This window comes from Podarcis erhardii, assembly GCF_964252035.2.
Source record: "Podarcis erhardii genome assembly, chromosome: 8".
Classification (NCBI taxonomy): domain Eukaryota; kingdom Metazoa; phylum Chordata; class Lepidosauria; order Squamata; family Lacertidae; genus Podarcis; species Podarcis erhardii.
In genome coordinates this window covers 55,752,975-55,776,945 of record NC_138499.1, presented here as the reverse complement: position 1 = coordinate 55,776,945, position 23,971 = coordinate 55,752,975, and the positions used below count along the sequence as shown (strand labels likewise).

The following is a 23,971-nucleotide window of genomic DNA, read 5'->3' as shown; positions in this document are numbered from 1 at the left end:
TGGCAACTCCTGATACAGTACTTATGCTTCTCTTCCTTATGAGAAAGCAGGAAGAGCCTGATGCTATGAGGGGGAAAATTCAGACAAGTGTTACTGATGGAGGGAAATGAGGAGAAAACAAATCAATTTATTGCAGTGCAGTACAAATTCACAAAGCTTTTAGTGACTGCAATTGTTTGAAGACCATGCTCAAACTTAGAAAGTTTTGAGAAAAACTATCCTATCCTATACCATCAGCGATCACAAGCATGGTGTCCATGGAGGCAAGTGTGTCTGCCAGTACCTTCTATGGTATCTGAGAAAGGCCTCAGTAACTATCCACTGTGCAGGAAATACTATTTCCTCTTCCTGCAAACAAGCAAGCTCTACCACATTGAACATGTGCCCTCAAATGTGCCCACATTCATAGGATGCCAGGATCAGACATCCACCTTTTCTTCTGTTCTGAACAGATGAGAGGTGCAAGCAACTTTTCTCCATGAGTGAACACAGCCTTTTCCTATTGATTTGGGAAGGGGTGTGATGTGCTGCATGCTTGCAGCTTTTTGTGGTCCTCTGCTCTTTTAGAAGTGGCTGCCATTTTGTATCACGGCACATGACAGCCATTTTGTGACTGGTCCCACTGGCCCCAAATGGTTGGCGGTCCCTGTTCTATTATGACTAATGACAGGAGGCGGGAAAAGTCAGCTATTTTAACTATACAGCTATTCCTGCAAGGGAATCCTGTGCTTTCAACTGTCATGTGTATTTTAGTTCCTCAACTGAGGGTGTTAACTCTCTCAGTAAAACAATGTTATGTGCAAAGAACCTTGCTGTGTTTTAGAATGTTTGCTTGCCTATGTCTGTTAATCTCTGAGTCCATGAACTTTGGACTTGCTACCTCACAGGAAGGCCTGCTGTCAAAGCATCTGCTGAGGTCCACCTCTGAGGGCCTTCTGGCGGTTCCCTCACCACAAGGAGTGAAGTTACAGGGAACCAGGCAGAGGGCCGCCTTGGGAGTGGCACCCTCCCTGTGGAACACCCTCCCATCAGATGTCAAGGAGATAAAGAACTACACAACTTTTAGAAGACCACTGAAGGCAACCCTGTATCGGGAAGTTTTTAATGTTTGACATTTTATTATGTTTTTATATATGCTAGAAGCTGCCCAGAGTGGCTGGGGAAACCCAGCCAGATGGGCAGGGTATAAAATAATAATAATAATAATAATAATAATAATAATAATAATAATAATAGCAGAATCCCCATACACAGATTACTACACTCATAATTCCTTTAAATGGCTTACAACCTTGATAATTTGAGAACTTTGTTTTCTAAACTAATACTCAGCAATGATGCATTTGGCCAGTGCTTATACTGACTTCATTTATTTATTTTTAAGTATCAAGTTTCTTTACTGACTTTGCCAGAGTCCAATACTGTAAAAATCTTAGCAAGAAATCAATTCCTCATTTATTTATTTATTTATTTATTTATCTATCTATCTATCTATCTATCTATCTATCTATCTATCTATCTTGCTGTATCATGTTTTTAAACTTTGCATTTCAGGATTGAACAGCAACCCTTGGAACTAAAAAAAAAGTGTTCTAAAAGAGATATATCTTGGAAGAACTGCTCATTAGTGAATTAAAGGGTACTTTGTTGCTTAAATGTATCTCTTGACAGTCTGGGCCACGAAGGGACTCAGAAAATCAATTTATGGTATCAGATTACCTGCAGCATAATCCTGTCTCTGGGTTTATGTTCACTAGGCAGGGTAGGAACACAAATAACTTCTGCTTTGTTAACAGAATGACGCCGCAGTGGCATAGTAAAGATATACTGACTTTGTGCCACAAATGCCAGGAGAAAATCTGGGTGAGGATGTGAGTGTTGCAGGAGTGCAATGGAGCGAAGTGCAGGTTTTGTGCTTCTCACACTTACACTGGCAGAATATTAGACCTGCTAAAGAGGTAGCATAGCATAACACTCCACTAAAGTTAATGTGGAAGCCCAGGCTAGAGGGATAACAGTACGGCACATAGTTCTGAGAATTCCCCCCCCCACCCCACCCCCCAGCGAGAGTAGAAGTAGTAGTAATACTACTACTACTACTACTACTACTACTACTACTACTACTAATTTATTATTTATACCCCACCCATCTGGCTGGGTTTCCCCAGCCACTCTGGGAGGCTTCCAACAAAAAATTAAAAATACATTAAAACATCAGTCATTAAAAACTTCCCTAAACAGGGCTGCCTTCAGATGTCAGATAGTTGTTTATTCCTTTGACATCTGATGGGAGGGCGTTCCGCAGGGTGGGCGCCACTACCGAGAAGGCCCTCTGCCTGGTTCCCTGTAACTTTGCTTCTCACAGTGAGGGAACCACCAGAAGGCCCTCGGCACTGGACCTCAGTGTCCGGGTTGAACGATGGGGGTGCAGACGCTCCTTCAGGTCTACTGGGCCGGAGAGCAGGAGAGATGCTAGCATCATTACTTGGCATCCTTAGGCACAGGACCCTGACAGCGACCACTGGCATTGATAATTGCCCCACCCTGTGCACCTCGACAGATGGCTGGCAACAATGAACCATTTAAATCTTCCCACAATGCCTTGGAATAGTATTATTCCTGTGCATTTTAATGGCAGCCCATCCTGGAACACACTGGGGCATTATGGGAAAATTTAAATTGTGGCCTCTACTGGGGGCGGGTTATAGGAGGGATCCATGTAGTGCACTAGGACTCAAGTATCAAGCCTGGATAGGAGAAGCCACAGCAATGCAGTCTTCCAATGCAATGGACATTTTAAAAGACACAAGGAAAATCTATCAATTTAAGAGAGAAGTTAAGAACAGATTTTTTTTTTTTAAAGGCAGCCTGCTACTAAAGCCAACTTTATTTTTATTTTACTTAATCAGTAAAAATCATTGCATTTAGAAGGAGTTTAGCCCCTTTTTATTGTGGGAACACCTTTAGCTTTTCGAAATGGACTTCTGAGAGATTAAATCATACTTCCATTGCTTTAAGAAGGCTTATCAGTCCCGGGAAATGGAATGAGATTTCCCATTGAGAAATGTTAATGCCTGCTAATGCTAGTAGAGTTCATTGCCATCCAACCTTTAAGCCATAATTTGGTGTCTCGGCCCCTTTTTTCCTCTTGGCCAAGAGCTTTTTTCTCTAAATACTGACACTGCTTTTGGCTGTTACAAGAGAGACCCCAATAACTAAATGAACTAATTACTAACTCCAAACCTCGACTCATTTTTCATCTGAAGAACTGGTTTTTGTGCCACACACACACTACTTGAGCAGTACAGGAAAGTTGAAACACTTATTGTTCATAAATATTTCATCTTTTTTTTTTAAAAAAAGTATCTTTTTATTGCTCCCCTGTCCTCCAAACATTATTAAAAAATAATATTTTGCAACATCTTAACGATTTGTACTTGATATACAATTTCCCTCTTGACGCCAGAGCACTTCAGGAACCTATGCGATCATGACGTGTGGAAAATTTAAGCAAGGCTCCTAATTACAATTTCCTGGCAAAAACATGCAAAAAATTATGTATGCATGGTCAGACAACCCTACTTTCTTTATAGAGAGAACAAAGGACATATCTACTACCTTTATTTCATCCTGAATCAGGCCACCTACCCGTGGATGAACATTTGTTTCAGAGTTTCTGGAAGGAATCTTGCCCAGCCTGCACACTGAGATCCTTTTAATTCAAGGATGGAGAAGGACCACATTTACTCATAGACAACCAGTGGGGAGGGGCAGTATTCCAGAGATGAGTGGCGCCAGAGGTAAAAGTGTGTAGGGCAATGGAAGTGAGAAGCCTGGGAATGTAGTCCTCTCTTCAACTACCTGCAGTATTGAGGTTCAGACCACGTTTGGTGCAGGTGATGGCAAACGCTCCAACATTTCTCCAATGAAAATAGGGACATCCTAGTCAATAATAATAATAACAACAACAACAACAACAACAACAACAACAACAACAACAATACCCCGTCCATCTGATCGGGTGGCCCAGCCACTCCGGGTGGCTTCCAACATATAAAGTGATATAAGAAGAAAACCTGCTCCTTTTCTCTTATGGGGTACCCAAGAGCCCGTATAGAGTCCTTTTGTAAGTTCTCTATTGGTAGGAGAAAATAACAGAGGCCAACCAGAGAATATTGAGAAGCAAAGCAGCTAGTAAGCCTGATATTTATTAACTGTTGAAACAGGGTGCTCCCCCACACACAGTACAGAGGAGGAGGACCCAGTACAAAGGTGTGCCCTCCCTTATATAGACATTTTAAATTGTCCGCCCTGGAGTCCAAGACCACCCCCAGAAATATCATGCATACATCACAGAAGGGGTGTAGCCCAAGACCACCCCCCAGATTCATCATACCTACATCACAGAAAAGGCGGTCTACAACAGAAATCTGAGTGTGTTGTTTATCTCCTGTCTGGCAAGTTACCTGACTGCATTATCTGGGTTTTGGCCACTCTTTTGTTATTATAACTACTTAATTCCTGAATCTAGGTCACAGGTCACAGGCTTACACCCTGTTCATATCTTGAATGTGCCCTTAAGACAGGATTTGTGAGTACAGGACTTGTGAGGAAAGAGACAATGGGGAGGTTTCCCACTTTGACCTTGCAGAGAAATATTTGAGGTCAATTTGTTCAGAACCTTTTCTATGGTGTTTCAGACATGTGGTTTATATATACAGTTATGAACATTTTTTAAATATGACCTTAAAATTCTTATAACAATTGAAACCTAACAAAACATTAAACATTAAAAACTCCCCTATACAGGGCTGCCTTCAAACGTCTTCTAAAGGTTGTATAGTTACTTATCTCCTTGGTTCAGGATTGCATAGCTCCATACCCGCCAACATTTCTCTGATGAAAATAGGGACGTCCTAAGAAAAAGCGGGACATCCCAGGATCAAATCAGAAACCAGGATTGCTTCTGTAGATCCGAGACTGTCCCCGGAAAATTGGGCGGGGTGTCTGTGGTGGGTCTAGAGCAGTGGTTCCCAATTAGCTAAATACTGCTAAACCCCCAATTTTTGACATTTTGATATCTCTATGGTTATTTTTGCTATGTGAATGGTTTCACGGGCTTCCTGGGGCCAGGGACCACCAGTTGGCAACCATTGGAGTAGAGGAAATGGGTAGAAAGAGCCAGGGCCACAGATTCAGAAGCAGATTTAAAATAATTTGCTGTAATTTGCTTTAGACTGTTTTTAATGCTGTATTTTATATTGCTGTAACCCACTCTGGAACCTTCTGCTGAAAGGTGGGTAATAACAATAACAAAAGAATGACCAGTGGGTGAAAACTGATAAGTGGCACAGAAGGTTCTGTAGCTTCTCTTGTTTCAACACAGGTACTGTATTAGAAAGACAAGCACCACCTCCAGGTTGATAGATGGCAATCCTAGGTGTGTATAAAAGACCCAGATTTTAAAGAGCCAGGGGCTGGAAAGAAGCAATTTGTATGTTAATAAAAGAATTGCACTTCTTTCTGAGAGTCCAATTGCTCATTGTCATGGCTATCTTGCATGATAAAATTAGCTCTTTCGGATCTGTGAAAACACAGAATGACCTTCATTTCACTCCCTTTCTTGGAATGCTGGTTGCATTAAATACTCTTGACAGAAGTTTCCTAAAGGATGTAGAGGAAGATAAAACAGGTGATGGTTTGTGAAACCAAAAGGACATAAGAACTGGCCATATTTGTGTTTACATAAGCTGCTCAGGGCGGCTAACAAGCAATAATAAAAACAAGTTGAATGATTACAACTTAAAAACAAAATTAAAATGCAACATTAAAATATTGAAACATTAAAATATTAAAATGTAGCCTGATCGCAGGAGGAGAAAGGAAACAAAAAAAGAAAGAGAGGGAGGGAGGGAATCAAATTGGCTCCAAGACAAAGGCCAGGTGGAATAACTCTGTCTTACAGGCCCTGCGGAAAGAAATCAGATCTTGCAGGGCCCTGGTCTCATGAGGCAGAGCGTTCCACCAAGCCGGAGTCAGAGTTGAAAAGGCCCTGGCTCTGGTTGAAGCCAATTTACCGTAACTTCCTTAGGGCCTGGGACCACTAGGGTGTTGCTATTTATGGACCTTGAGGCTCTCCATGGGGCATACCGGGAGAGGCGGTCCCGTAGGTAAGAGGGTCCTAGGCTGTGAAGGGCTTTGAAGGTCAAAAGCAGCACCTTAAATCTAACCCTGTACTCCACCGGGAGCCAGTGCAACTGGAAAAGCACTGGGTGAATATGCTCCCATGGCAGAGACCCCGTGAGGAGCCTCGCTGCAGCATTCTGCACCCACTGGAGTTTCTGGGACATCTTCAAGGGCAGCCCCTCATAGAGTGAATTACAGTAGTCAAGCCTGGAGGTGACCGTTGCATGGATCACTGTGGCCAGGTCGGGGCAGGAAAGGTAAGGGAAACCTGTTAGGTTAAACATTCCTGGTTTTAATTCCACTAAGAAAGCAGCTTCAGCCATTGATAATCTAAATAACAATGACTTAATAAGAATCTGTACTTTGTTGAGATGTCAAGCCAGTTCAGATTATCTAAGAACATCTCTGCCAGCATATCCTCTCAAACTCAGCAAAGGCCCCAAAACAGATGAACAGGAATGGATTCCTAAGACTCAAAGTGGCTGTGGAAAATTTTAGTATAGCCCTATTGGCCTTTGTTAATGACTTTAAGAGGAGACATGGGAGGAATTCCTGCATTCCCAAAACTATCAGGTGTTATGAGAATTACCTAAATTAAGTCCAGATGAATCCTGTAAAAATATTCTCTCTCTCTCTCTCTCTCTCTCTCTCTCTCTCTTTTTCATCTTTTAGCATTTAGCCCTCCCAAGGCAGTTAAAAAAATTAAAACAGAACTACCGTAAATAATGAAATACATTAGCACACCAACACAACACAGCTTTAACCCAAGGAAGAGTGAAACAATAATCTATTTTGGCATATGGCCAATGCAGATTGGGCCATGCATACTCTCTAGAGAAAGAATTCCATACGTGTGAGGCTACCACCAAAAAGGCGCTGTCTATGGTACTTGTTTAATAATGATGAACCTTATCAGAAAGGCAGAAAGGAAAGCTTAAGAATAGGATGGGTTTGTATCAGTGCAGGAAGGCCTTTAAGCAACTGATAGCTTAGCCTTAGAACTTCAAATGTTATAATCAGCACTTGAAAGTGATCTCATAAATGAATAGGCAAGCAGTGCAACTAGCAACAATGCCTCCTACAAGAATTCTAGAAGGTGCATTCCGTACCAATTGATGTTGCTGCACTCATATGTAGACATAACAACAATGTGTATAGTTGATGCAAGATCTGCTTTCTTCAGATAGGGCCACAGCCCAAGCGGGAAACAGACAGTCATACACCTCCATAGATAACGCTGAATCCAGAAGAAGACTCCCAGACTCTATGCTTAGCTTTTTAGGCAAACTCTACCCCGTTCAAAACCACTTGCAAACTTCATACATCATATATTGTGCAATGCACCACAACACTTACTTTCACTGAGCCACCAAGATGGGGGAGCCTTTTTTAATTAAGAAAATAAACAATATTAAAAATTCATACATAGTTATTATATAAATATTTCATCCTTTCTGTATGCAATAAGAAATAATGACTAATGTGCTTTCCCCTTCCCCAACAACTCTGAAGTGGCAGGGGGAAAGAGGATGAGCATACCCCCCCCCAACACACACATATTATTAAAAAGGAAGCTGTGCTGAGAATCCACTTCTCTAATACGTGGCATTAAGCATTCTCAACGGCTCTAAATGAGATGAGCTTTGTTTCATCTTTCCCATGGGCAACATTCAGAGCATTGTAGTATGTTAACAATCGTGCATCTTAAAAAGACACTGGGTGTTCAGAGACTCCCTTATAGAACTGTGATGTTAAAATTTTGCATTGGATGATCTAGTTGGATGGGCCAAAGGTCAGCTGTGTGTTTTGTTTTGTTTTAATGCTGCCGGTCTTAAAACTTAACGATGTATATTCCTAATGTCAACTTATTTCTCTTAGAATGATTAAGCACCAGCAAGGAGAACCTTAAACGGTTTGGAAGGGGAGCATTATGGGGTATAATATTTAAGCATGAGGAAAGAGGCCACTGTCACCTTGAGAGCAGAACAGGTCTGTTTCGCAAAAGCATACCTATCTTATTTTTGCATTCCACTAGCACTATATCACTATACTTGCTAGACAATATTTCAACTGTGTTTTCCCTGGACACACCCTGGACTGGTGTGGTTCCTGTTGTAAAATGTCATTTTGAGATGAGAAACATGTCACCATTAACTGTTTTGTTTAGATTGTATTTAAGTTTAGACAAAGCAGGGCATTAAATTTTAGTCCCACACTTTTCTGCTCCCCTTTTGCTATTCTGTTTTGACCTTCAGTGTCCTTACAACAGCAGTCACTCTTGTTCCCAGCTTTTGTGTGAATTTTTGCCACAGTCTTGTTGAGATTCCTTCTCCCTGACAGCAGCTGCATAGCTTTCCAATATTCCATGACAAGACTCTTTCCCACCAACAGCTAGAATGTTCATGAGAATTCCACAGAAGTCATTGAATGTTGGGCTTCACAAGTAATAGGAGATAATCAAACCACTTTGCAAATTAATATGTAGGATGTGTCTGCAGAATTTATATAAATATATGCAAATGTCTTTGTTAAACTGCATTTCAGTGCGAACAAATTTGCCTTTCTGTTACTCAGAATGAAATAGGATTTACTTTAGAATTTCCTTGAGCAGTGTGAGACTGAAGTTACTGAACATTGTAATAGTATCTACACTAGGTACTCAGACCTGCTCAGTTGCTAAAGCTTCTTTCAAGACATGAGGAACTTAGGAGTTGTTACACCTGAAGTTATCGACATTTTCTCAAAGTTACAATTTTGGTCCCTTGATTAAAGCTAAGCCCACTTATGTTAACACAGCAAACATTTCTATGCCTTAAAAATACATGGTAGCATCTTCAGATGATAACCCTGTCTGCTGATTCAATGAGTTAAATGTCTATATGTGTTATACCACACTTCAACAGAGCAAGGAAGATTGGACGGATACACCATTTCATGACCCTGCAAGTCCAGAGCATCTGTAATTTTAAGAGCTTAGATATAAGAAGGAATCTGGATATGCTTTGCTTGTTCAAGTCCTGCATCAGACAGTTGGCTGTCCAAGGACTTAGGAGAAATAAAAAACTTAGATGGGGCTAGGGCAGCGAGTATTCTGATAGATCAGTCACTGGAAGAGTCCTGTGTAACACACACACGAGAGAGAGAGAGAGAGAGAGAGAGAGAGAGAGAGAGAGAGAGAGAGAAACACCCTATAATTATACCTGTAAGGTTTTCCAGGACATGATAAGTTCTGTAATCATGGCATATTAAAAAGACCAGCGCAATCAGCTCTCTAATAGAGGTACCCCAAAATAGGAGAAGGTAACAGCAAAATCATTTCCCAAGCTTTCCTAGTTACAGATGGTAGATGATAGTCTTTGTTGCCATGTTGAGGATCTTCACATAGATGTTGGGGATTAGGGAATGAAAATGTTGCCTTGTTAAAAAGACTTATGGGAAATAACACCCCTCCCCAGGTTTAATGTCATTGCTAATGACAAGAGGGAAAGATTGGGATGTAATTATATATTGGTTAATCATCTTGAGTGCAGTTAGTGAATACCCCAAATCAACAATGCTTTTGGAATTTTTCTTTTTTTAGATAGAGTTTTGAAATAATGCTACTGTTAGGTCTGTAGCTCTAGGATTAATGGAGACAAATGTGTTTCATTTGGCATAGCTTGGAGAGATGCCCACATGTAATGAGCCACACATTTCCCATTATTACAATGCATTGACTTGCATTTTTTAAAAAAACAAACCTGTAGACTCTGAAGTTTATTGCTCCTCTTTCTTATTTTAAAACCCCTTGGAGGCCGACTATCTCATTAGTCCTATAAACCCAAAATTCAATCAGATGAAGTTTAATCGATAGGGCAAAACAAGGTGTGTATCTGGCAGAAAGGACGTGCCCTCAAGCAGCTCTGAGGCTTAATAAAAAGAAAAAAAAATCAAATGTTGCCATTAGCCTACATTAGGCTTCCCCTACCCAATAACCTGCATATTTGGATATGAATTATAGCTTCCAGGAAAAATCTTTTTACAAAGTCTAGTGCAGAATTGCTAAATGAGAAAGGTCAGTTTGTTCAAGTGGCATGACTTTAAATTTCTGGTAGATTATCTATAGTGGAGCAGATTAACAACTGCATTGGAGTTACAAAGTTTTACTCTAATTCCCTGGTATAAATCTGTTTTTTGTAGGTCAGCGTTCCCCAATTTGATGCTCTCCAGATATTTTGGACTACAACTTCCAACAGTCCCAGGCATGGCTAATGGTTAGGGTTGAGGGAGTTGTAACTTAAACATCTGAAGGACACCAGGTTGGGGAAATCTGAAATAGGTTATTCGACAAACCTGACACTTAGGAAGATGAATTCCTGATGCTGATACAGCTGAATCCAGGAGAAAGCTGACAATATTATTGCAGAGCAGGCCTCAGCCCTGAAAAGTTTACAGTTCAGATAGACCAAGAAGTTTGACATTATGTGTGAAACGAGACAGCGAGAAGAAATCACAGGAGATGAGATTCTATATCATATCTCTATCATTCTGCGTGAATGCTATTGGCTGTTAGTTGAGTATTTGTAACATAAAATGGTTGCTTCAGTTGCATAGACTCCACAGGTTGTATCCAATTAAGTTCTACACTGAGTAGACCCATTGAAATAAATGGACCTTATTAATGGACATAATGAACTTTCAGTGGGTCTGCTTTGAGTATGACTAGTGTTGGATACAATCTAGTAAGTCTATTCCATCAGCCCACTGAGGACTGCCTTCCTAATAGAAGTACAGAATGTACCCAGCAAAACATTGGTACTTCTGTAAGAAAACCCTGCTCACACAATGCATTTCAGTACATCTACAGGTGGGTAACATGCAATTTAAAGTTGTTTTTTCCTCACTTTGTTGCCCACATATTGGGGGAAATCTGAATTAAATGGGGGCATTGTGCGGACAATGTGAAAAACACGCATGCAGATGATGCCTCATATACACTTTAAATTGTCGTGCGTGCACAGCCTCAATACCAGTAGTTGGGGAACAATGCTGGGAGGGAGCTATTGTCTTAATGTTTAGTTTCTAGCCCTATAAACATCTGGTTGACCACTCTGGGAAAGAAGACAATATAGGCCTGTGGCTTGATCCAGCACAGCTCTCTTATGCTGTTCATTTATGAAACTGTGGGCCCATAAGTATTGTGTGTTTACTTGGAAGCCCCACTGCATTCAATGTGGGTAAGGGTTGAACTCTATTAAAGGCATATTTGAATCCCATGCTTGAGAGTCCCCACAGTATTTTCTTTACAAAAAAAAAGCAGTTGCATTGCCCCCTCATCTGACTGCAACCACAATATAGTAGGGGGTGGGAGTTCATATTTTCCCCTTGCTATTTTCCTGCTGAAATTCATATCCAAGGCTACCGTTTGTGCTTGTAGCCACTTGGGAGGCAAGTAGCAGCATGTGAGACAGTTCAGTAGAAAAATGGATTAGGGGTAAGTGTCAGTACTTATGCAAACTAGACCAGATTGAGGTGTCCATAGCTACTTTTTAAAAATACAGACATAGATGTAGAGATCCTAAACCCAAGATTCTAACACAAATTAACATGTAGCTTGATGCTTTTTAGCAGGTAAGGACGGCACTATTAATCATGTCTGCATCCTGTCTCATATTAATATTCTTGTATGATTCAATTTAGTTCTTTACATTAATGTTTTTAAATAGTGGGTCAGATTTTGTTAAAACATTCAGTGTGCTTTTTGGTTATATTACAGCCAAATCAGAAGTTGTGCCAACTTCTGATTTATTAAGGCATTGTGCCACTTTTCTTTTGCCCACTAAATTGAAAGTTAGCAAGACAGGGTTCCAATCCTTTTAAAACAGAAGACAATTGTTTAATTAGTGGAATATTCAGTACTTAATTACAGTAGACAATTAAAGCCAATTAAATTTTGGCAGCCTCTTCACATAAGCGTAAATGGGTCATTCTGTGATAGATTATGACATGGGAACCCAAGGTACAAAATGAAAATACTTCATACATCAGCACTTTGTAATTTGGCAGCGAAGTATGACCCCAAAGTTACTAGCCATTGTGAACTGTTTGCCTTAAAACAATGTTTTACTCTTTTCACATATTCTATTTTTTAAAAAAGTATAGCATATGCATGTATATAGCTATACTTGGAATAAACTTTAGCTGGAATGAAAATTAAGTTGTTCAATAAGTTAAATGCTTCAAATCAGGCTAAGAACTCTGACTGAATTAACAAGTGAAGGGTTAATAATTCAAGCTTCTCACCACTTGGTGACGAGAAGGACTCCAGGAGACATTTCAGTACGTCTATAAACATTTGATTCCATTTGCAGCAGGTGGCAGCACAGAGCCCCTACTCTATTTCACTCAGTATCACCCATCTGTAACTACTCACACACAGGACAGCTTTTCAAACCCCCTGAAATGTCATATCCTCTTAAGGTTGGGGGTCCAAAGCAGTATTCTGAGAGGTGTGAGACACTGCCACCTCCCCATATGCATGCAGATACATAGTGGTTTGAATCCTGACCATTTATAACAACAATGAAAGCTGTCTTTTAAATTTATTTATTTAATGAGAATGAGCCTTAATATGCAATGTTACACTGGCTCTGTGTAATTAAAAGCAACGTATACATGAGAAAATGCATTTATACAATATACTGTAAAATCATTTCAAAATGTGCACTGCAACATTTATTACCACATATATCAATCAAAATTAGACACATATGAGACTTACATGTGATACAAAGGGAAAGAATATCACAATGCAGACAATTTTATTTTTTAAAAAAACCACTTTTTCAGATGAAACAAACCTTATTAAAACAGGTAAAAATCAACTAGGTTGACTATTCCACATCTTCTGAACAAAGTCTTTTACAATTTGATTTTTTTAATACAATCACATGGCCTTGCTTTCACAGCTGTGGAAAAATAAAATACATAATATAACTATGTTGTTATGCTCTTTGCAATTTAGAACTATCATAAAGATAAGGTGGCAAAGAGAAAAAAATATTCAAAAGTTGAGTAAAACAATCAAAATAACAACTAATTAGGCAGGTCCAAGAATGTTTTGTGTGTTTCGTACTACCCCTAAGCCAACACTATTTCTAAACATATTCTCACATAGCCATACAATGCTTCACATTGCACAATACATACACAAAAACGGCAGCTTGCAAAAAACAAAGAGAGTTTAGGAGTTAAAGCACAGCTAACCCAATTCCAATATAGCTCATGAGCCTCTGAGGGTGAGAGGGCTCATCTGCACCATGCTCTAGCCCTCTGGTTTGGTTGCTGTTCCCACATATTGTGGGATAAGCAGCCTCACATAAATCTAATTAAAGTATGAAGGTATTAATGCCATAGAGTAAGCTCTCCTGTCAGGTATAGCTAGGCCACTCCTCCTTACATTGGGAGGAGGGTAATCAAACCTATTGTTCCCCTTCAGTCTACCTGAGAAGCTCAAATTGTGAAGAGGTTTTGAGCAGGTTGCTGCAACTCAGACTACATGGCTCTTACAAACCATTTTTGTGTTCCTATGCCAATAATTTCACCACTGTAACTAATCCAAGTTTTACTGCCTTTGTTTTCTGGCTGATGCATGGAAATGCACATGAAGCTGACCTTTGGAGAATTTGTAAGTAAACCATTTTTAAACTTACTGAACGTGGGGTCTTTTTGGAAGGAACTTAGAAAGTCATATTTTAAAGGTCTAATAGCTTATATTTCCATGCTTTACTTTGCTGCATATTTTGTGATTTTAAACTTCTGCTGGGTTAGGGTTAGGGTTAGAATAGTTGCCCCAACCTTGGATCTTGACACCCAGGAATTCTCCTTTTGTATATCTATATTTTCCTTATAACCAACACATATTATTTTACAAGGACCACACATATGTTTACTTTTGTTTTGCATCTTGTGTAACATTGCCATTTTGAATATCCTGCCCATGGCTTTGCGTAAGCAACCCAGATCCCTCCCTGCCCTCCACCCCGAACCTCTGACCATGAACTTTCCAGTGGAAAGAAGGTAAATTCATGTGCTGCACAGGGGGCTTTTTTGTATTTCTGGGCTTTTGTCATATTAGATTTATTTGCACATCTGCGTAGAGATGGGTCTTTGCACTCTAACAAAAGAAAAGTACTAGGAATGCTTGAAAACAAGGAAATACAATTCTTGGCTTGTGGTAAGTAGTGCAAAATAGCTGAGAAGCACCATATAAGTATAAATCTAGTAGCAAATAAAAAAACCTTATGTGATATTTATTTCATCAATAGCTACGATCATAGGAAGGGGTATAATAAAAGAAAGTACAATTTAGTGCTTACATACCAGTTTTTTCTTTCTTTCTTCTCTAAATACTTATTCTACTTTGATAGCTTACTGGTTCTTAGTTTCTTTGGCTTTGAGTAACTCACTTGTTTTTCCTGCCAACATGTTAAAGCATTAAAGCAAATTACATTTACAATTAAGAAAATCAAAATACTTTGAACTGAGTTGCATTCAGCCAAGAGCTACCCTAACAAATGTTATTCCTACCTATTACATATTTTTATTCTGAAATATTGAAGTAATGAGCATACGACATGGGACTAGCAAAACATCTAAGATATTGAGGCATCTAATCATAAGCCTGCATTTTTATCAAAGCTTCTATATATTTCAATCAAGGCTTGTATTTAAAAATGAGCTTTAAAAAAAAAAGGATTTTCAAATGTTTCATGCCAGGCAAAAGACCAGCTGCCTAAAAGAACCTTGGCAAGATGTTTTTCCTCCTAAGACAAGAAGGGCCCCATTGATTTATAGTAGAAAAACAATTCTCAAAGTCATAAAAAGGGAGAATTACATATGCTGCCCCAAGGCTGAGAAAACACCATTAGGAATGGGGAAAGATAATACTAATGTGCCTCCCAGTAAAATGAGCCAGATCTTCTTTCTAAGGTTGAAAGGCCAGGAGCAAATGGAAGGAAAAACATTTAGCTAGAAAGAAAGAGAGCATTTTTGGGGAAGTCTCTTCTAAAGCTGTTTCTTAAACTAAGAGAGTTAAAAAAGGTTAAAATGTGTTAAATGTTGGAAAGGCAACTGGCTTGGCAGAAGAAGCAGCTTCTTCCTATTTTATTTTGAGGCTGGAGAGGAGGGGGAAAGGGGGAGGTGCAAACTGAAGAGGCTTCTTTTAAAAGCTGTGTTTTATTGAGTTCCTTCCTTTTTACTTTGAAAAGCTTTATTCTTTTAAGAGGCTACCTATGATAAATGTATGAAATATATTAGCTTAAATATATTGGCTTAAATGTAATTATGCAAAGGATTTAAGGAATGCTAGATTCTTATTTCATATGGTTGTAAGAGTTGTATTTATCCTGAAATTAAGTCAGCCACCAGCCCCCCACCCTGCCAGACAGAAGACGCCATCTAAGCAGTCTTGATATATAGTTGTCAGGCATTTTGTTTAGAAACATTAAATGAAGGAAATCTTTCAATGTTGATGTGAAACTCAAGATCCTTGACATCTGTTGAACATAAAATGTAAGATTAAACCATTTGTTTTAGAAGGCAATAGGGCAAGAAGGGCAAGAGGTGAGCTGGTAATTAAGATTCCATGTAAGATATATTATTACTTATTTGTCATTTATATATAGCTCTTTGTCTCCCTTATAAGGGCAAGGAAATGGGTGTATCTTTTGTGGGTGTATCTTTTGTGATTGGTTCTAGCAAACAGCCAATAGGAATTTCAACCAGGCTGATTGGACAGAGGCAGCCACAGGAGGAGCAAAGGGGGCTGGATTAAGGGAATATAAGTGCTGGCCAGAATGGCAGGAGGCCAGGCCAGAGCTTGGTAACCACGTACCACTGAGCCTCTTATTTATTTGTCTGACAAATAAATTACTATTTTAATTTCTCTATTGCTGCGTTGAATATTTCATTCCAGCTAAGCGTTAACCACAAGCAGGGTGCTACATTTTATGGTGCCCTGTGACTCGGATAAGTGGTCTGCTGGAACGCAGCCCCTTCGCCCTACTGGGCAGGGTACAAGAGAGAGGACAACTGCTTACCCAAAGCGCGCACTGGTAATTTTTTCCAGGGGGAACGCAGAAGACTCGTCTGTCTGATACCCTGCTCACTGGCGGCGACGGACCGGGGGAAACAGGGAACCAACCAAGGGTAAGTGCACAAAGGGATTTTTGGCCCTCCAATTAATTGGGAGGAAGAGAAGTCTTGATCAAACTTCTGCGTCTCAGTAAGGGGAAACTGAGTACGCTAGGTGGTTGGGTACATCAGATGGTGATCTGGTGTAGGGAAAGGGAAAAATTGGGAGGTAGAGTGTGGTGAAGTATCCAGCGCATTGTATGTGTGAGAAAGTACAGAGCAATCTGTAGCTGACCCAAGTGTGGAGTGGGCAGTACTTCGGTTCCTAGTAAGGCGACTTCACTAGGCAAGGAAACCCACGAAGCGCGTCTGTGAGTGACTGAGTGGATACTTCACAGGGCCATACAATGGGAGTTGGGGGTTCAAAGGGGGAAAATACACCTCTTGAGTGTATGTTAAATAATTTTAAGAAAGCCTTCTCAGGGGCATATGGAGTCAAAATGACGCCAGAGCGCTTGAGAACGTTATGTGAACTAGAATGGCCAAAACAAATTACTGGATGGCCATCCCAGGGAACCTTTGATATAAATTTAGTAAGCAAACTTTGGACTGATATCGCCAAAGAAACTGGAGGGTGCCCAGAACAATTTCCATATATAGATTCCTGGCTGAGCACATTAAATAAAAATCCTCCATGGATAAGGGAATGCAAAGTCAAACGATGCAAATTATTGGCTGTAAAAGCCGAAGCTAGGAAAGGAATCTTGCCAAATAAACTCAAACCCATTTTTGAGGGGCCAGAGGAAGAGGTGCTTCCACCTCCACCCTATGCTCCACATCGAAGGGAGCTTAATCCAAACACTCCACCAGTTGTAACCCCAAGGCAAGAAACTGGAATGAATAATGGGAGTGGAGTCACAGAGCTTGATTCCTTGATAGATTATGATAAATATCTTCAGGAGGCATTGGAGTTCTATAATAAAGCCCAAGCAGAAGTGGTTATTCCACCTGTGACTCCTAATAGACCTCCATCTACAGTCTCCTTTAGTGGAACAACTGATTGCCCACCCCAAACCCCTGTACATCCAAGTCCCAGAGAAATGTTACAGAAGTTACAGGGAGACCTTGCTCGGTCAGCAAGCAATACAGCCAGGCGTATAAAGCTGCTAAAAGAACGCCTTGCGACAGATACCATCCCCTATGATTTGAGGCCCCTAGAGCAAAGTGAAGAGAAAGATCACGTAGTAGCCCCTCTTAGAAGAGTATTTGATGCACTTGAGGAGCCTGCGCTGGTTAATGGGCAACCCGGACCACGGCCACCTCGAACTTCGACCCTGCAATATATTCCATTCACAACTACAGATCTGATGAATTGGAAAACACACACCCCATCTTTTGCAGAAAAACCTCAGGCTATGATGGACTTGGTGACTTCAATAGTAAATACTCATAGCCCTACTTGGACAGATTGTCGCCAGCTCCTAAATACTCTGTTCACCACTGAGGAAAGGAGAGACATAATTGAAAAGGCACAGATATATTTGCGTGAGCAGGCCAGAGCGGGAAATATTTATAATATTGACCGTCATCTCCAAGATAACTTTCCCTTGGAAGATCCTAATTGGGATCCAAACAATGCAATTCACCTGGCCAGACTTACCACCTACCGCCAGACACTTGTGCAAGGTATCCGCAGGGCATGCCAGAAGCCCACTAATATGTCTAAAGTTTCAGAAGTAGAACAAAAACCAAATGAGAGTCCGGGAGACTTTTTAGAGAGGCTGCAAGAAGCCTATCGTATATGGACTCCTTTTGACCCTGAAGCCCCTGAAAACAGCAGAATGATTACTGCTACATTTGTGGCCCAGTGCGCTTCTGACATTCGTAAGAAAATTCAGAAATCAGAAGGATGGGAAGGGATGCTGATGAGCCAAATTATGGCCATTGCACGCCGAGTTTATCGGAATAGGGATGAGGCTGAGAAGCAAGAGAAGAAGAAGTGGCAGAAGGAAAAGATGGTAATGCTAGCCACAGCAGTGAAGCAAGACCACCGCCCCTTAAATGGAGGGCGAGGGCGAGGAAGGAATCCACCACTGGGAAGGAATCAATGTGCAAATTGCAAGAAGGAGGGTCATTGGAAGCGGGAGTGTCCTGAACCCCTGAGGTTGGAAGAAGTACGCCCAGGCCCAGGCCCAGGCTCCGGCTCCGGCCCAAGAAACCAGGGACGGGGACGGGGAATGATCCGAGATGGAAGATATCAGAGACCAGGACAGGGACGGAGTAGAGACAATTTCATTGGACTGGCAGAAGAGGATTTTACCCAAGACTAGGAACGACCGGACTCCATAAAGTTAGGCTTCCAGGAGCCCACGGTCACGATTCAATTAGGGAGCCATTTAATAGACTTTATGATTGATACTGGGGCTGAATACTCGGTACTCCCAGAACTATTGCAGAAAAAGGCATCTAAAAGTGTAGTCATTAAAAGTGCCACTGGACAGTCAGCTAAGAGGTCTTTCCTCCAACCTTTGGAATGCCAGATTGGGGGACATCGTTTAACCCATCAGTTTTTGTATATACCTGAGTGTCCAATACCTCTCTTAGGCAGAGATATGCTGTCCAAATTGCAGGCCCAAATCACTTTCACTCCTCGAGGTCCAGAAATGAAACTGCCATCAAAAGCAGCAGGAATAATTACCCTCTCAGTACCTAAGGAACAATCATGGCGCCTAATGTCAGCCTTGCAAGTCCAACCCACATTGGATACAGAATTAAACAAGCTCCTCCGAACTCTACAGGTGCCACCAGGAGTATGGGCTGAAAATAGCCCACCAGGAATGGCTAAGAATATAGCTCCAATTGTAGTAACCCTAAAACCTATGGCTACCCCTGTATCTGTAAAGCAATATCCCTTACCCCGGCGAGCAGCGGAGGGCATCCAGAAACATTTGGACCGCCTATTAAAATATGGTCTGCTTAAGCCTTGCCAATCAGAATGGAACACACCCCTTTTGCCTGTTCGAAAACCTGGGACAGATGAATACAGGCCAGTGCAGGACTTGAGGCTCGTAAACCAGGCTATCGAGACCTTGCACCCAAATGTACCAAACCCATATACCTTGCTGAGTTTGATCCCACCAGAAGCAACATTTTTTACTGTATTGGACTTGAAAGATGCATTCTTCTGTTGCCGGCTGGCACCACAGAGCCAACCTATATTTGCCTTCCAGTGGGAAGACCCTTTGACAGGAACAAAAGGCCAGCTAACCTGGACAAGATTGCCCCAAGGATTCAAAAATTCCCCAACTTTATTTGGCACTGCCTTGGCGAGGGATCTAACAAGTTACCCCTCAACACCGGGAGAAAAGGTGGTTCTGCAATATGTGGATGATCTTATACTAGCTGCAAAGGATTTTGATACCTGTAAAGAAGGGACAGAGGAACTGCTCCACTTGCTCTGGGAAGCTGGCTACCGAGTTTCCCAGAAAAAGGCACAGTTATGTTTAGAAAAGGTCAAATATTTGGGCTTTGACATCTCACACCAACAACGAGCATTGAGACCAGAGAGGAAAGAAGCTATTTGCCTTATCAAGGAACCTACCACAAGAAAACAACTTAGGGGATTCCTGGGAACAGCAGGGTTTTGTAGACTATGGATACCTGATTTCAGCAGTCTGGCCAAGCCCTTACATGAAAGCACTCGAGGTGCAGAAAAGGACCCATTCGTATGGGGACCTGAGCAGAAACAAGCCTTTTTAGTTATCAAACAGCGACTTATGGAGGCACCAGCCCTTGGATTGCCTAATTCGGAAAAACCCTTTCAGCTGTATGTACATGAACAGAATGGGATTGCAGCGGCAGTCCTGACCCAGAGATTAGGAAGTTGGAACCGTCCAGTAGCTTATTTGTCTAAACAATTGGACTCAGTAGCAAAAGGATGGCCTCCATGCCTAAGGGCAGTAGCGGCCACTGCGAGCCTTGTCAAAGAAGCTGATAAATTTACCTTTGGCCAGACGATGTATGTGAATGTACCTCATGCTGTTCTGACACTCATGGAATATAAGGGTAGTTATTGGCTAACGAACCCAAGGATGGCTAGATACCAAGGCCTATTGTGTGAAAATCCCAGGATTCATCTACGAGTAGTGAATATGCTCAATCCAGCGACTTTGCTGCCCCTACCAGAGGTAGATGATGAGGAATCACATGATTGTCTCCAAATAATGGATGAAGTTTATTCCAGTAGACCTGATCTGAAAGATGAACCATTAAAAATTCCAGATGTTGTATATTATACTGATGGTAGCAGTTACCTGCATGAAGGTGCCAGACGAGCAGGATATGCTGTGGTCACCAATGAGGAAGTTGTGGAAGCTGAAGCTTTGCCTGCTGGCACCTCAGCACAAAAGGCTGAACTTATAGGTTTAACTAGAGCTCTGCAATTGGCAGCCGGATGTAAGGCAAACATCTATACTGATTCAAAATATGCCTTCTTAACCCTGCATGCACATGGAGCTCTATGGAAAGAAAGAGGTCTAATCGGAGCCCACGGGAAGGCTTTGAAATATGGACCTGAAGTAGAAATCCTGTTAGAAGCAGTATGGGCTCCAGAACAGATTGCTGTAATGCACTGCAAAGGTCATGGACGAGGAAGGGATCCAATAACCAGAGGAAATCATGCTGCTGACAAAGCAGCCCGAGAGGCAGCCCAAAAGCCTGTGGGAGGATTTATAGCAGCCCTCATACCAGAGGTAGTTCCAGAAGAAGTTAAACCTCACTATACCCCAGAAGAGAGGAAGTGGGCTGAACAGGAAGGAGCGGTTGTGAGGGACGGTTGGATGATCCTGCCGGACAATAGGATTTATGTACCTCATCATCTAGCAGGCACAATTGTAAGAAATTATCATGAATCTACTCACCTTGGCGGTACTGCAACTAGAGAGAGTCTCAGTCGGAAGTTGTATATTATTAATCTATCACAATTAGCAACTTGCATTTCACAGAAATGTGTTCTTTGTGCTAAAAACAATCCCAGGCAGGGACCGGTACAACCTCCTGGAATTCAGCATGTGGGATACGTCCCCATGGAAAGCCTAATTGTGGACTTCACAGAGCTGGTCCCTTCTAAGGGATTCAAGTATCTCCTTGTGTTTGTAGATACTCTTACCGGATGGGTTGAAGCTTTTCCCACCCGAACTGAAAAGGCACGAGAGGTAACTAAAAGACTCCTCACTGAATTGATCCCAAGGTTTGGATTACCTAGATGCATTGGAAGTGATAATGGGCCAGCGTTCATTGATCAAGTAGTACAAGATGTATGTCGAGTCCTACAAGTAAAATGGAGACTGCATACAGCATATAGGCCTCAGAGTTCAGGGAAAACTGAAAGAATGAATCGGACTCTGAAAACCCAATTGGCAAAATTAACCCAGGAAACGGGATTGGGATGGGTAGATGTGTTACCCATAACACTGTTTCGTGTTCGGTGTGCACCCACAAAAAGACTTAAGTTGTCACCTTTTGAGCTCCTGTATGGGAGACCGCCCTCCTTTGTTCAGGATATTCCAGCTGACCTTAAACAAATAGGAGATCATGTGACACAGGAACAAGTGCAATCTCTCTCCCGTGTTTTTGTTTCTCTTAACAGGTGGGCCCTCGAGCGCACGCCGTGCAGCATTGCCGAGCCGATTCATCAGTTCCAGGCTGGCGATAGCGTATGGGTGAAAGAGTGGAAACGTGATCCACTTGCACCTAAGTGGCGTGGACCTTACACCGTCTTGCTCTCTACTCCAACAGCGGTGAAGGTAGCTGAGGTGACCCCCTGGATTCATCACTCTCGTTTGAAGAAGTCTGAAGGCAGTTGGACGTGCAAAGGTGACCCCTCTAATCCTTTAAAACTAACTCTCTCCAAAAACCCCTGTATCTAGCCCTACCGGGAACGGGCTAGGTCACGGGCAACATTTGACGACCGGCCTGCTGCAGCCACAACCTGGAAGCTGGCTGACCTGCGCACGCCTGAAGCTTGAGGAGCGTCTGAACCAGCGACTGTGAACGGAAAGATTCTCTAATACAATTGATTGACTGCCCCCCTTGTGGAACAATTATCAGAGATATTACTCATTGGGGATCCTCGGGATATATGTTTTGGTCTTGGTGGTTCCCCATTTCTGTCACTGGGGGAATTATATTGGGGCTAATAATTATTTGCTATCATAATAAGGTAATCTTTTGTGGAAGGAATGCATATACTAGACATCAACATGATTTTATTATTAATCCTGATCCCTTGGGAAGGGGAAGGGTCCTTGAATCTGACCAAATTGGCTAAATATGGATTCAGCCATGACCACAATATGTGGGTAGGTTTAGCTGAAATGGTAGCTAATGTTGCAAATAGGACCAATTGCCTTGTTTGCTCTCTTGGGCCAGATGATTCAGAGGGAGGTATGCCCTTATTACCGATACCATTAGATGCCATTGGTATGGTAAGCGAAATGCCACACCAAACTGAAATACAGAATTTCCCCGGATGGAACTCAACTAAACCATTACGAGTTATACCTGTACAAGGGGAATTCTGTGTACATAAATCATCAGATGCAGCTGATTCTCCCATGATAGGCTCTTCTCATTGTCACTATACTTGGGATTATAAGAAGAATAGTCATACCTGGGCACACGGTACTACCTATCGAACTCGGAATGCCTTGCCCTGTGCACCTCCTTTTATTCATGCATGGAAAGTGGTGTGGAACATAACTGTGACAGAAGAAGGCAATCTAACATACTGCACTGTGAACTCTCTACCCCTTTTGGTATTTCGCCTTCTGTATTCCCCGTACCAAAAACCTCAGACCCGATGGTTGTGGTGGATATGTGGAGAATGGGCATACAAGAAACTCCCTTCCAAATGGAGTGGGACTTGTTTCTTGGGTTGGGTATTACCACCAATGTGGATTATGCCCACTAGTTCGGCCAGGCGAACACGAAGGAATGCTGATATTTCTCATATAGCAGGAGGAAGTACCCAAAGTTGGAGCGGTACTGATGATTGGCCGCCAGAGCGCATTATAGCCTATTATGATCCTGCCTCCTGGAATCCTGGTGAGCTCATACAAGGGGCACGGGATCCTATTTATAATCTAAATAGAATAATTCGATTGCAAGCAGTAGTGGAACTTGTAACCAATGCAACGGCCCAGAGTTTGAGACTTATTGCACAACAGTTGGATGAAAGTAGAGCCGCCATTTTGCAGCTGAAAATGGGAATGGATTATGTACTTGCCAGGCAGGGAGGCCTATGTGGAGTCTTGAACTTGACAGGGAATGCCTGTTGCTTTAACATTTCTGATAATGGTGAGGCAATCCGTGTGTTGGCCACAAAGATGGAGAATATAGCACATGTCCCAGTACAAACATGGGAAGGATGGGATATGGGATGGCTCACCAATTGGTTACCTAATGTTACAGGACTCAAAGGGATACTATTGTCTTGCTTGTTTTTCTTGACAGTAGTAGTATTGGTTTTATGTATGATGCCATGTATCATTTCATGTTTTAGAAGTACAATTAGCAAGATGGTTTCAAATGAAACTCTACCTCATATCATGGCCCTATACAGAGCTTTACCTCAGGAATATGATGAAGGTCAAGCTATCAAGGACACTTGGGA

General features: G+C 41.7%; 1 protein-coding gene across 9 annotated transcripts in view; it reads right to left on the bottom strand.

Moving 5' to 3' along the window:
* Positions 1-12,755: 12,755 nt before the first annotated feature.
* LOC309349287 (uncharacterized protein C18orf63) overlaps positions 12,756-23,971 on the bottom strand; it is a 30,146-nt gene continuing 18,930 nt past the window's right edge. For 8 of the 9 annotated variants that reach the window (XM_081875084.1, XM_081875085.1, XM_081875088.1 and 5 more), the window contains 2 exons: positions 14,548-14,642; positions 12,756-13,133 (listed from right to left, as the gene is read on the bottom strand). In XM_081875084.1, the coding sequence (XP_081731210.1) occupies positions 14,583-14,642 (60 nt within the window). In that variant the 3' untranslated portion in view covers positions 12,756-13,133; positions 14,548-14,582. Of the gene's footprint in view, positions 13,134-14,543; positions 14,643-23,971 lie in introns of all 9 variants that reach the window. The other variant, XM_081875087.1, reaches the window with a different exon arrangement.